The sequence below is a fragment of the Phocoena phocoena genome, chromosome 10 (genome assembly GCF_963924675.1).
Source record: "Phocoena phocoena chromosome 10, mPhoPho1.1, whole genome shotgun sequence".
Lineage (NCBI taxonomy): Eukaryota > Metazoa > Chordata > Mammalia > Artiodactyla > Phocoenidae > Phocoena > Phocoena phocoena.
Window position 1 is genome coordinate 84,467,407 of NC_089228.1, and position 14,084 is coordinate 84,481,490.

Consider the following 14,084-nt stretch of genomic DNA (forward strand, 5'->3'; position numbering starts at 1 on the left):
ACCTTAGGAGAAGAATTTGAATCAACAATGAAAGCGGAATTTCAATTATCCATAGAGTTTATTAAATATAGCGTCTCATTTACAAATGTTTTGCTATCCTTTCAGACTTCCCCCAGCAAAGGTAGTCCACGGTAAATAATGAGTTCCCAGTAATTACGCCTGTAACAGAAGTAAATTCTGTTTCTATAATGTAAATAAAAATAAAATGAAAAAGCTAAAACACCTTGTTTAGGCTCTTCCACTCGGGTAGTGATCTCCTTTTGATAGGTCACTGTGCAGCAAATCAGGATGGGTAGGATTTTGGTGGGATATACACACTAATCTATCATCTCAGGCAGGTCAGACATCATTCTTCGTAACTTCTACGGCCAGGTTCTCATTTTCAGTTACTGTTTGCATTCATTTCTTCTCTGCACTCATATCTCTCCCCTGATTGAAGAAATAAAAAAGGTTTATATATTAGGTGCCATTTTGCCATCAACATTAATATCTGCTATACAAAGAAGAGGGTTCTGTTTACATATGCTTGTATAATGTGCTATGAGGAATCTCTGCTCCAGTGTTACCTACACTTTAGTCATTATTAGCATCAACAGGTAATGACTCAAACCATGCTCAGTCAAGAGATATTTCTCAATAATGTAGTCTTTGTTTCAAATCTCCCAACTACCCTTACTGGGGTGGAATTCAAATAGTTCAAAAGCTTATATTCTCCCCCTTTAGTTTTTGACCTGAAGAGAATTAGTCACTCTGATTTTCATTTAATTCAGAGATTAAGGAAAATATAACAATTGCTAACAACTGCTAAGTGCTTATGAAATGACTATAACTGTTTTAAGAGCTTTACACAAATTATCTCAATCCTTAATATAACTCTAAGAAGTAATGCATTATTATTATTCTCCTTGTATAGATGAAGAAAGTGAGACCCAGAAGAGTCACTCATTCAATTGAACCATTTCAACAAACAGATCTGGCCTCTATTCCTGTTGTTGCAGACGTATGTGTATTTTAATTAAGTAATTAATTATGTCGTGCTGCAAATGGTTACTGAGAGCCTACTGTGTCTGAAACAGTCAAGGCATTAGGGAGTCAGTAGCAAAAAAGACTAACCCTGCTCCAATGAGCTTACAATCTTGAGAATGGGGAGGGGAAACAAATAATAAACAAACTTATGTCAATAAGTACTAAGTATAACAAAGAAGAATGAATGGAGAAAAGTAAAAAATGGGATAGGGAGGTACCATTTTACATCTGCTGGTCAGAGAAAGTCTCCCAGATATGATACCATTTTAATTAATCCACTCAACCTAAAACCCGAGAAATGTGGAGAATATTTCAGTTATGTAACAGGTATTATACCCAGCTGAAACACATGACTAAGCCTGTCCACCCTCTGCCTCTCTCCTATCACAGTCTTTTATAGGCTTCTCTTTGGTCGCTAGGCCCTTTCCCTCCCTTTTGTAGTAGTTTGCTTCTTCCATTCTTTTTCTGACTCCTCATTTTCTCTCACCTTTCTTCTTTTCCCCATGCTCCTCCTCCTTCTTTCCTAAAAAAAAATAGCTATAATTTGGCTGTGATATTGTTTTGTATTTATGAAATACAGCTTAACATTCACTGTTAAAACTTTTAAACAAAATTCTAAAGCATGACTCCTTTAGTTTTCTACAATTCCTGTTCCCTGTGCATGATGGCAAATTTCATGGTTTATGAAAGGAAGAGCCACTCAAATGCTGCTTTTCATGTAAAGGAGCCTTTTCTTCTATTTAGCACTAAATGCCCATGCCACCAACATGAAACTTTCCCCAAACTTTTCCCAAAGTTGAACTCTACCTCTCCTAAGTCTTCTTTTCCTGCAGCTAGGGTTTGGAGGGAAGTTGGGAGTATGAATCGAGAAGACTGCTGAAGTTGTTCATCTGAATAAAGTACAAAAATTAGTCTTCCAAAAGAAATCTCCTTATAATTTCTGGGTTCACAGTTGATCTAAGTATGCAGAAATATGTGAGAGAACAATCGTAAAAAGCAAATAGTTGTAGAACTCAAGTTACAGTCGATAGATATCTAATTCAAAATTGTAAAAATATAGTTTTTCTTATGACTTTGTTCAGAATTAACCTTCTCCAAGGAGGTATGGCCTTTGCCCTTTGATGGAATGTGATCTGTAGGCCCTTGGAATGTCCTGCATGATAAGAATTATCTTTGTTTACCAGGAGGCATTGAGCTACACTGGATAGTGTAATAGGATCATTTATGTTGGGTGCTTTGGGCCATGCCATATCTGTACTAGATACAGAGGAACTGGATACTAAAGATCCAGTCTGGACACCAAGGCTTGGGTGAGTTTCCCTAGTTGGCGATACATATTGTGTTGTCACACATTGTTGCAGGAAGGTGTTGTTAACACTCCATGACTCCACTGGGAAAGGGTTACCGGAAGTTCTGAGTTTGGAACCCTCCTAGATTCTGCTCCATGTGTCTCTTCCCTTTGCTGATTTTGCTTTGTGTTCTTTTGCTATAATAAACCCTAACGTTGAGTATAATAGCTTTTAGTGAATTCTGTGAGTCCTTCTAATAAATTATCTAATCTGAGGGTAATTTTGGAGAGACCTCTGACCCCTGAAGTTGGTGTCAGATGTGTGAGTGCAGCCTTATGGACTGTTCTTAGCTCTGCACTATGTCAAAATGGTATTATTATTATTTTTATATGCAGTTTTTAATATTTATTTGGTTATACCAGGTCTTAGTTGCGGCAGGTGGGCTTCTTAGTTGTGACTTGCTGGCTCCTTAGTTGCGGCATGCATGTGGGACCTAGTTCCTTGACCAGAGATCGAACCCAGTCCCCCTGCATTGGGAGCGTGGAGTCTTATCCACTGCGCCACCAGGGAAGCCCCACAATGGTATTAATATTACTATATTTTTTTATCACTCAAAAATTGGGATGATTTTTTTTGCCTTAATTTAATGAATTTGGTAGTTCCCACTTGAGCCTAAGTCTATTCACCTAACTGCAGACTTCCAAAGAGTGATAAACACTTGTTTGGGCCTTAGTGAAAGATAAAGGGAAATGAAAGCAGTTAACTGTAACCTTCCTTGACGATCTTACAAAACTGAGGGCTCCTGGAAGTCAAGGACAACCTTATTTCTCTTTGTATCTCCAGTGCCCATGCCAGTGACTAGCCCAGACACATTCAATGACTATCTCTTAAATAAATTGATTTATAAATAAATACGCTAACTACTGCCATGGCACAATTTGCTAGGACATTTTGACACACATCAAGAATCTCCTTATAGGGCTTCCCTGGTGGTGCAGTGGTTGAGAGTCCACCTGCCGATGCAGGGGACGCGGGTTCGTGCCCCGGTCCGGGAAGATCCCACATGACGCGGAGCGGCTAGGTCCGTGAGCCATGGCCGCTGGGCCTACGCGTCCGGAGCCTGTGCTCCGCAACGGGAGAGGCCACAACAGTGAGAGGCCCGCGTACCACAAAAAAAAAAAAAAAAAAAAAGAATCTCCTTATAAACCTTCATAACTGATTTCTTCACTTTAGTTTCTTCTTTTATGGAGTTTCTGCTAACTCTTAATCTGTTACCTTACACTTTAAACATTGTATTTTTTTTACTCATCATCAATCTTCACTCCTATATTTTAAATAAATTTTTTATGTTACCTTTAATTTCTTGTCAATTTTAAATTTCATTACCATTTTCTATATTATTATTTTCTCCTATTTTCTTTTTTATTTTAATTTATTTATTTTTGGCTGTGTTGGGTCTTCCTTGCCGTGCACGGGCTTCTCATTGCGGTGGCTTCTCCCGCTGCGGAGCACCAGCTCTAAGCGAGCGGGCTTCAGCAGTTGTGGCTTGCGGGCTGTAGAACGCAGACTCAGCAGTTGTGGCGCATGGGCCTAGTTTCTCCTTGGCATGTGGGATCTTCCCGGACCAGGGCTCGAACCCGTGTCCCCTGAACCAGCAGGCAGACTCCAAACCATTGCGCCACCAGGGAAGCCCTATTTTCTCCTATTTTCATATACCACAGTATTTTCTGAAATTTTAATTTTTTACTATATTTATTTTCTTCTTTAATTTGTTTTCTTTTCCAAAAAGACCAAACGTATTAGTTTGTTGGACATTCCAAAATATTCGTGCACCAGAGATTTGCTTTCCTGATTGCAGTTTAGGATTTCTCAGATGAGTTAATTCAATTCATTCAATATTTTAAAAAGTACCTGCTGGGCTTCCCTGGTGGCTCAGTGGTTGAGAGTCCGCCTGCCGATGCAAGGTACATGGGTTCGTTCCCCGGTCCGCGAGGATCCCACATTGCTGCGGAGCGGCTGGGCCCGTGAGCCATGGCCGCTGAGCCTGCGCGTCCGGAGCCTGTGCTCCGCAACGGGAGAGGCCACAGAAGTGAGAGGCCCGCTTAACGCAAAAAAAAAAAAAAAAAAAAAAAAATACCTGCTATGTGCTGAGATAATGTTTTATTTAACTGCAGAGGCCGCTATTTTGTCCTTTACCATCTCAGAGAAAAGTCCATCAGGACATCATGTGGGAGTTTTATTGACTTTGTCTCTGTGGATAGTGGTCTATTATAGTCTAGGTTGCTGGAATTCCTAAAAATCTACCAAGCATAAAGGTATTAAGTTCAGGTGATTTTACAACTTATTTCTATCTAATCTTTAAAGCACAAATACTTTTTACATTCAAGTATTTAAAGCATAAAAAGAATGATGTGGTGGTTTTAAAGTATGTCCACAAATTTTTAAAATATCCTTACCTCAAAAGTGGATTCTAATTCCCCTTCTGAATATATGCTAGGTTTAAGTGACTTGCTTCTAAAGAATAGAAAGTGGCAGAAGCGTCAGTGTGTGATGTTCAAAACTAGGTCGCAGAAGGCATTCCTGGCACTCTCTTTCTCTATATAATTTCTCTTTCTGTGGGATAACAGCTAACGTGTTTTGAAGCGCCATTTAGCCCTCCAGAGAGGTCCATGTGGCAAGGAGCTGAGTTCCTCCTGCCACCAGCCACTAGGAACTTGTCTGGCATCCAAGATGGCATTCAAGCCATCTTGGAAGGGAATCCTCCAGCTACAGTCTGGAGCCTATGCTCCAGATGACTGCAGCCTATGCTTACATCTTGACTTCAACCTCCTGAGAGACCCTGAGTCATAACCACCCAGCTAAGTCACTTCTGGATTCCTGATCACAGAAACTGAATGAGATAATAAATGTCCATTGATTTAAGCTGCTCAGTTTGGGGATAATTTATTATAAAGGAGTAAATAATAAAGGAGAGCCCTACAGTGAAGTTTATGAAGCTACCATAACCTTAAGGACAAAATCTGATGAAGGTAAACCCAAAAGAGAAAATCATAGAATGATTTAAATATGAATAGTAGAGATTTTTAAAATCCATGTAAAATATTAAAATTTATCCAGCCATTATTTAAGATAATAATACAACATGACCAAATAAGATTTGTCCTAGGACTGGAAGCATAGATTAACATTAGAAAATCTACATGTACTTTACTGCAAAAGGTTAAAGGAGTAAAAGGACATTATTTCATCAGATGACAAAACTTCATAAATCATTCCTAATAAAAACTCTTAAAAAAGAATTAAAAGGAAACTACATTGGCACAATAAAGACTACTCTCTCACACACACACGTGCTCACACACACAGGTATTATTATAAATAATGAACTACCAAAGCTATTTCCATGAAAAGGAGAAAAAAGATGGTGACATCTAATAGCATGTCTAATATGAAATAGTTTGTGATTTTAGTTAACACAATAACAAGATAAAAGAGATTAAGAGAAATTGTTATTGGAAAGAATATCAAAGATTTTTTATTTGCTAATGACAGTGTTATATGCAATGAAAATCAAGATAGTCCATTAAATATGGATTAGCATTAACAGAATTTTTAGCTAGATACAAAATGCATGTAAATAATCAATCACTCAAGTCCTCTCCCCTCAAGAATTTCAAACAGTGCTTTGGTCTGATGCCACGTGTCCACACAGATTAGAAGGCACAACCCTATGAAAATCAGCATTATATTTGTTGTAAGAATGTATATGGCTTAGTTTAGTGTCACACAGTAACCCTTTCTGTTGTATCATTTTTCACTACATTTATTTTTCATTGTATGAGTAATCCATCAATTCTAAAAAACTGTCAGCCATGATCATTTGAATCTCACATCTGCATCATTTTCTGCGTGTCCTGCTACTATGATTAGATGCATGCCAGACAATTTTACTACTAATTCCAGATCTCTTAAACTCACTTTTACATTCGTCTCTTTTCATTTTGGATAATTCCTTGTGATCTGGTTATATAATTCATGAAAATTCTTCAGCTGGGTCCAATTGGCTATTAAAATCATCCAGTAAGCTTTTAATTTCAGTTCTGTTATAATTTTATATGTATATATATAACTTGTTATATATAATTTTATATGTATTATATAAATTTATGTTTATATTATATTTATATATATTATATATAATTAATTATAGAATAGTAACATTTGTTTCTATAGAAAACAAATAGAAATTCTAGAAATAAATGTATATATATTTCTAGAATTTCTATTTGTTTTTTTCAAATCTATGTGATCATTCTTTGTATTCTCTTAATCCCGCACATATTTTTTTTTTTAAGATATTAAAGTTAGGCACTTGAAGTCTGTATCTGTTAATTTGTGCTTTTGTTTTCATTGTCTGTTGCTCTTGGTCATGGTGCCTTATTTCATGGTGTGTTTGGTTAATTTCGGTTGTGAAGCCGCTCATTCATTTTCTTGGATATTTATCTGTGAAGATTTATTGAGGCCTAAAATGAAGCTTATTCTTCCAGAGAGGATTTGTATTTGCTTTTACCAGGTGCTCAGGGGCACCAGACCAGTTTGGGATATCCTTAAATTAAATTCTCAGCCTGTTTTGAATCCTTGTGGTATTAAAGCTGAAACAAGTAAGTGTGAAGTCTGGCTTGTAGTCCAAATTCTCAGCAGTGGAATCTACTCAGCACCAACGTTCAGGGCAGACTGTTTGCCATCATCTATGGTGAGTGTGTTTGTGTGTTTATTTCTAGTTCATTTTGGTCTGGTGTCTCAGCTTCACTGGGAAAGAGTTCTTATCATGCTCCCCACCATGGCCAGGCGTCACATAACACCCTAAAAAACAAAGCGCAGGTTTGGGTGAAGTCAGCTGTGGTGCTTGCGGTTTCACGTGGGCCAAGCCCCTGGGACCGAGAGTTCCTTAGTTTTGTGGTGGCTCTTCCTTGCTTTTATAAATAAAAAAAAATATTATTCTGGATTTTAATCGTTCATCCAAGTACCCAGCTTGCCATATTATGGAAAATCTATCCCCATAATCCATGAATCCCTGTTTCTTTGGGAGATCGTGAGAACCCTAGAGTTTCTAAATTCATTCCTCCCTCAGCCAACAATACCCTCCACCTAAATTTTCCATCTCAACCAGCACTTCATTCCCCAGCCCAGCCTCATCTACCTGGCAATTTTCTTGGTGACCTCTGACCATTGATTCCTCTCCTCCCGGCCACTCCCTCCCAGCCCCTCTGGACCTCTTTTCAGAGATTTATCTTCCCGACAGAATCTATTCCTCAGCAGTGAAAACCTTTACCCCTATCCTACCGGCCAGAAAAGGCTTTCCTTCTCATTCTACTTCCTCTCCGTCCTTGACGCTCTGGGACATCCGGTAAAGCGGAGAGGGTGCTGAAAAGGGGGCCTCAGGCCTTAATCAGGCGCCTTAACTGATTGAGTAGTGTGCTTCCCTCTTGTGACTCAGAGGACTTTAAAGCTGAATGCTGCCCCCAAAGGACTATAAATTAAATATGACTTTCTGGGAAAGAAGATACGACAGGGTTTGAAGGCTTCCCTTTCCCTTTCCTCGGTGCCTAGGCTCCTCCTTCTCCCTCCCCCACCCGCTGCTCAGAGCTTCAAGCAGAAACTGCACCAATTACAAAGCAAGAAAACCAGAAAAACCTGTGTAACATTTCAGTGAAAACTCCCATTTCCTTCAGCATTTTCCCCAGAAATACATGTCTATATGTTTGTTATTTTTTTTAAAAAGGGAAAGAAACGGAAAAGCTCCGAGCAGAATGAAGTCAGAGCATGCGCCTTCGTGCTCTGGGTAAGGGGTCATCGCCAAATTCCGGATCAACCTTAGGATCAACTTGGAGACCTACACACGAAGAGGAAAGCTGCACACTTGAAATGGCATTTTCAGTGCAAATTGGTATCTGGTTATGTGGTATCATGGCTCTATGGAAGTGTACTTGCCCATAGTGAGCGCGCAATTAACGGCACATATTGTTATTTTCTAAGTTCCTCATAAGTATTTTCTCCGCGGCTGTATTAAAGGACAGTAGTGAAGCTTTAAATTTGGCAGGAGACATCCGGAAATAGCCTTTGGAATGAAAGGATTACAACTCATCTGCTGAAAGCATGCGTGGCTCTTAAAAGAGCCTTTGGGGTTAGGTGTAAAGACGCTTACTTGGCAAGTTTACTTGGAGCTGGTGTACTTGGTGACAGCCTTGGTGCCCTCAGACACGGCGTGCTTGGCCAGCTCCCCGGGCAGCAGCAGGCGCACGGCCGTCTGGATCTCTCTGGAAGTGATGGTCGAGCGCTTGTTATAATGCGCCAGGCGCGACGCCTCGCCCGCAATGCGCTCGAAGATGTCGTTGACGAACGAGTTCATGATGCCCATAGCCTTGGACGAGATGCCGGTGTCCGGGTGGACCTGCTTCAGCACCTTATACACGTACACGGAGTAACTCTCCTTGCGACTGCGCTTGCGCTTCTTGCCATCCTTCTTCTGCGCCTTGGTCACCGCCTTCTTGGAGCCCTTCTTCGGGGCCGGAGCGGACTTGGTGGGTTCAGGCATTGTAGCGTTAAAAATTCGAACACTAACGCTAACACCTGGGAAAAGAGGCGCCCCCGCTGGGGCCACATTTACTTATAGATGCGGTATTCAAATTAGGTTAGTAAGATTTCGCTCATGATTGGATTAATTTTATTGTGGCGTCACAAACAGGAATGTAAATGATACTAGCAGGTCTACCTTTTCATTGGCTGTTTAGTTAGTGTGCTTTGACCCAATCAGACGGGCCTAGACTAGACTACCCATAGCTAGTACAAATAGCCTTTTGAAGCACCTGCACGGTGTATTTCACAGCAAGCAGATAAAAGGAAATGACAACACGCTCGCTTTAAGTTAGTAACTGAAAGCAACTTCTCTGTTCCTTTGGATAACTTAGTGCATTGGTTCGGGCCCCGCAACTAGTCACCGTGTTAATGTCCAGCTGGAGCTGGTGGACAAGCTCGTAAACGCATTACCCCGCGCCCTGGGCATCTAACTAATAAGTAACCACTACCTGCACATAACGTGCTGGGCTGGGTCACCCTCTTAAAAGTTCACAATTCTTAACCTCTTCGTCCTCTATCAGAAGTCCTGATAATTTTTGTTACTTATTAACCATAATGCCTAAAATACTTGGGAGTATTTTTCCCGCAAACGTGCCAGTTTTGCCTGTCGGCATGCCCTTGTTAAGCAAAGAAAATGTAAGTGGCTCATTAAATGATAAACCATCTTTAGTGCAATGGGGTAAACATTTAAATTTCACTTTAGTGGTCTGCAGACACCTACAGAACGTAGTGTCTGATACAGTAGGGGGAGACTTCCTGCCCCTGAGTTTGTGCTCTCCCTTACTGCGCCCTTTGGGGCGAAGTGAGGACTAACTTTCAACCAGCGGTCTCCACCCTCCGCACACTGGAGCCTAAAACAAGCTTACGCTCAGGCCTGTTCCCTGGCCAGTCTAACCGCTGGCCAGTCTTCCCTTTAGGAACTGTCACGTACTACAGCGGAGGCCATCAAGACCCACCCCGGGGAAGGCCACCCCTCACTTGCAGCCTTTCACTCCTAACCACGCCCCCTTAAAACGTGCCAACAGCTCTTTTCCTGATATCTTTGGGTGGCTCTGAAAAGAGCCTTTGGGTTGTGTCGAGCTTCTAAGCCTTAGGCCAAAGAAACTTCCTATTTCTTCTTGGCTGCCGCCTTCTTTGGCTTGGCTGCCTTAGGTTTGGCGGTCTTTGGTTTAGCCGCCTTGGGCTTCACCGCCTTAGCTTTCGCTGGGCTCTTGGGCGCCTTCTTCGGCTTGGCTGCTTTCGCTTTTTTCGGACTCTTTGCTTTTTTGGCTCCTGCAGCCGCGACAGGCTTCTTCGCCTTCTTTGGGGTCTTCTTGGCGCTCTTCTTGGGGGTGGCCGCCCCCGTCGCCTTCTTGGGCTTCTTAGCCCCTCCTGCGGGCTTCTTGGGCTTGGCCGCGCCCGCCTTCTTGGCTTTGGGCTTAGCCTCCCCGGTGGCCGCCTTCCTGTTCAGCTTGAAAGAACCCGAGGCACCGGTGCCCTTGGTCTGTACCAGAGTGCCCTTGCTCACCAAGCTCTTGAGACCCAGCTTGATCCGACTGTTATTCTTTTCTACATCGTAGCCCGCGGCCGCCAGCGCCTTCTTGAGCGCAGCCAGAGACACGCCGCTGCGCTCCTTGGAGGCGGCGACAGCCTTGGTGATGAGCTCGGACACCGGGGGCCCAGACGCTTTGCGCTTTGCGGCACCTGCAGCCTTACGGGCCTTCTTTTTCACCGGCGTCTTCTCTGCAGGGGCCGGTGCGGCAGGCGCGGCGGGCGCAGTCTCGGACATGTTGAAGGCGATTGTTGGGAAAGCAATTCGAGCCGGAAGCAGAGGCACTGGCCGGGACTCGGGCCGCGCCGCTGCGCCCGCCCGTTTATATAGGGCGGAGCTGCGCCGTGATTGGTGCGCTGTCCAGCCCGCCTCGCTGGCAGCCTCAGAGTGTCCTCTCGGATCCCGAGTTGTGTTTGTTACACCTCAAAAAATGACAAAAATATCAAAATTCTCTGCACTGAATTGCCCGATTTTTCCTAGAAAATGATCCCCGAAGTCTCAGGCTTCACTCAGGTCTCAAATTATGAGGAAAGCACAAAACCTTATGCCAAAACCCAGCAATATTTCCCGCCGTGCTTGTCAAATTTCAACTCAGAGAAACAAAACTTTCTATTTTCTTCGTAAATTATAAACCGATCTTTAACTGTGGAGTTTTCTGACCTCTCAAATATGATTCTCCAAGTGGTTAGGTTCTTATAGGTCCAAAAAGCATGTAACTGGCATTAGGATTTTTATTACAAATCTGCACTTAAGTGAGGGAAGTAACACAGGCTCCTCTGAGAGTCCTGTCTATTGAGCCGAGGGCATTTGAGTTCATCAAACTGGTTTAGTTTAATGCTAAACAAATTATTGCCCATATGAGGTTAAATGTTGGACCCCTGGGACATCAACGTATGCAGCCATGGTTTTATTTCTTTCTGTTGCGTCTGGGTTTTTAAACAATTCCTTAGGATAATTCTTTTCCTGTCTGCTCCCAGGGGTTGGGGGAGGGGCGGTTGCTTCTCCTCCTCTGGACAACTGCTCCATGAGTTTAGATACCTTGAATTCAGGATATTTGGGAAGGAAAGGGAGTCCAAAACACAGGATACACAGATGGAAAAGGATTAATTTTCAAATAACACGCAGATGTTTTCTATGAAGTCACTGGAAGCGGAGGCGCACTTGGAAGAATTTGTTTGCAGTCTTGGTGAGTTCTTTTGGCATATGCTTCAGGATCAAATAGAAATATACTCTTTAGAATTGGAATTCAAGCGTTGATCATAAGGGGAACTAAATGGAAACTGTAGGTTATAACATATCTATTCCCTTTACTGGAGAAACCCAGATCCTGTTATCACTGAATAACTGATGAATGACTAGTCCACACAGCAAATATGGCTTCACTCATGAAGATTATGGTCCTATGCTTCCCAGAGCTCCATCAAAAAGAAAATAAGTTCCGTGTAGGATCGAATGACAAGTTCAGATTTCCAGCTCGGAAGCAGAGCTTTGAGGGACCATCCACGTTAAGTTTTTGTCCTCTGAAGACACCCTTTGCAAGGCCTTTGAAAAAGTGGTTTTATTTAGGTAGTACATATTGGCAATCACCAAAGTGTACACGTTGGCAATGAAAACCCAACTAAAGGAATTATTCCTGGAAAATGATCTGGACGGAATTGTCTTTAAAAACTGCAAGCCATGTACTTGAAAGACTTGAAATTTTGGCCAGTGCTATAAGGTGATAGGATACAATTCTGTGGGTGTAGCTGGTTGTAACATGGCATTTGACATCACATTAATTTTTAGTTCCATTCCCCCAATTTTCTTCACACACAACAGACTCTACTACTGAAATAAAAGAATACAGATCTTTGATTCAACATTAACGAAATGTCTCAAAAGAGTCTTGTTTAAATTAACGCTGAATCTGGTATAAAAGACATATAAATTATCAATATTTTTAAAGCCTTAATATGTAAACATTTTCAATGTAATTTGTGCATGCTAGTGAAAAATAAATATGCGCTTTGTCATATATTAAAATAAAAAGGGAGGGGATTAGGCTCCAACACAGACCAATTGACGGTTACTACAGAAATTGATTTTATGGGCACTTTAATCCCAGGGCAGTGGGGTTATGCCCATTTGCAATGACAAACAAAACCACTCCCCTACATAGTTGAAATTTGCAGAGCACACTGGAATTTTCTCTCAAATACCTCAATTTTTTCTATGTATCCCTAACGACTTCTGATTTGGAGGTACTTAAATTCTTCAAATTCTGGGATCTTTTAACTCATCTATGCTCATCTCCTATGTTGCAGTGTGTTTTCTATAAATAAAACTATTTGACAGACTTAAAGAAGACGTAGAGGATCTGCCACTGTTACATCAAGCATTTATTTGAAATAGAAGTAACACTAAAGGCTCTATTTTCCTATTGATCTGTCAGTTATATCAGAACTACCTAGGGTGTTTGTATGTGTGTGTGTGTATATGTGTGTGTTGTACCTGTGCTTTAAATATAGATTCCAAAGTCTTGCCCCAGATAATTCTGAATTCTCCCAAGAAGACTGCTGGTAAGAGGTGCATCCAGGATTCCAGCTCACATCTGTTTGACTTCAAAGCATTTGCTCAGTGTTTTTCAGGCTGCAGGTCTGAACAACCATTAAAGGTTGCAAAATCAATTTTGTAGCACAAGGCCAAAATGTTTCCTTTTTAATGAACTAGAATAGAATACAAAGTATCAGAGCCCGAAGCAGGTAGTTTCAGTTTTCTGCATAGCTTTTTGATTGTGTGCTGGGTGCCACCGTGTAAAATGTATTTCTTGCAGTACAATCTCATATGGCCAGAGTGGGAGGAGTCTTCCTCATGCATTTCTTGAACTTTTATAGCCATGAAATATTCTCAAGTGTGTTAATCGCTAATGATCTACAAAAAGTAATTTCCTATTATTGGCGTTTTTAAGCCTCTAAGAAACCCCAAGTCATAAAAAAATGGGGAGCACTCTGCAAACATTTCCATTTTGAACACGATAGCAACTGTGCTAAGAGTAATGATGAGATTTGTGGAAAAGCTGAAAGGAAAGTGAGGCTTATACTTGGTTCCTTTTACTCCAAAATTCTGGGCTCCAGAATCAAGCACTTGATTCTGGACTTTTCTATTTCAGTAGAAAAGTCAAGACAAGAGTTTGGGGAAGAGGCGCTTTTTTGCTAAACAAATTAGCCCTTCTCCAGCTTCCTCATAGCAGGCGTGTTGTATGATCGCAGCCATGGTGATGCTATGAAGACCACCTGTAGATCTCTATCGGTTGGGACAGCCTCCCCTTTGTAGACTCTTTTAAGAGGCACTCTATCTTGGCTTTTGGTGTAGAGCATTTCTGGAAAACTTCTTAAAATGGGCTATATATTATTTCAGAAATTGTTTCTATTTAATTCAACAAATAAAGCTGGGGCATGGTGCATACTCAAGGTTATTCATTGCAGCACTCTTTGGAACTGTAAAATATTGGAGCAAACTTTAATATCCATGTATAAAAGCGATTGAATAAACTAGAACACATATGTACAATTGGGTAATATATAGCTACAAAAATGAATGAGGAAGATCTCTATGAGTTATTA

General features: G+C 41.3%; 2 protein-coding genes across 2 annotated transcripts; both read right to left on the minus strand.

Annotated features, from left to right (window-relative positions):
* Positions 1-8,524: 8,524 nt before the first annotated feature.
* LOC136128776 (histone H2B type 1-M) lies at positions 8,525-8,980 on the minus strand. The gene has a single exon (XM_065884662.1). It carries the CDS (start codon positions 8,908-8,910, stop codon positions 8,530-8,532), a length of 381 nt encoding a protein of 126 aa, XP_065740734.1. The 5' UTR covers positions 8,911-8,980; the 3' UTR covers positions 8,525-8,529.
* Positions 8,981-10,059: 1,079 nt separating this feature from the next.
* On the minus strand, positions 10,060-10,719 carry LOC136129205 (histone H1.4). The gene has a single exon (XM_065885370.1). It carries the CDS (start codon positions 10,717-10,719, stop codon positions 10,060-10,062), a length of 660 nt encoding a protein of 219 aa, XP_065741442.1.
* Between the last annotated feature and the right edge of the window lie 3,365 nt (positions 10,720-14,084).

What these genes read in the sequence shown, in the direction of transcription:
- LOC136128776 (XM_065884662.1), bottom strand. Translation starts at nt 8,910, where the DNA reads ATGCCTGAACCCACCAAGTCCGCTCCGGCCCCGAAGAAGGGCTCCAAG.
- LOC136129205 (XM_065885370.1), bottom strand. Translation starts at nt 10,719, where the DNA reads ATGTCCGAGACTGCGCCCGCCGCGCCTGCCGCACCGGCCCCTGCAGAG.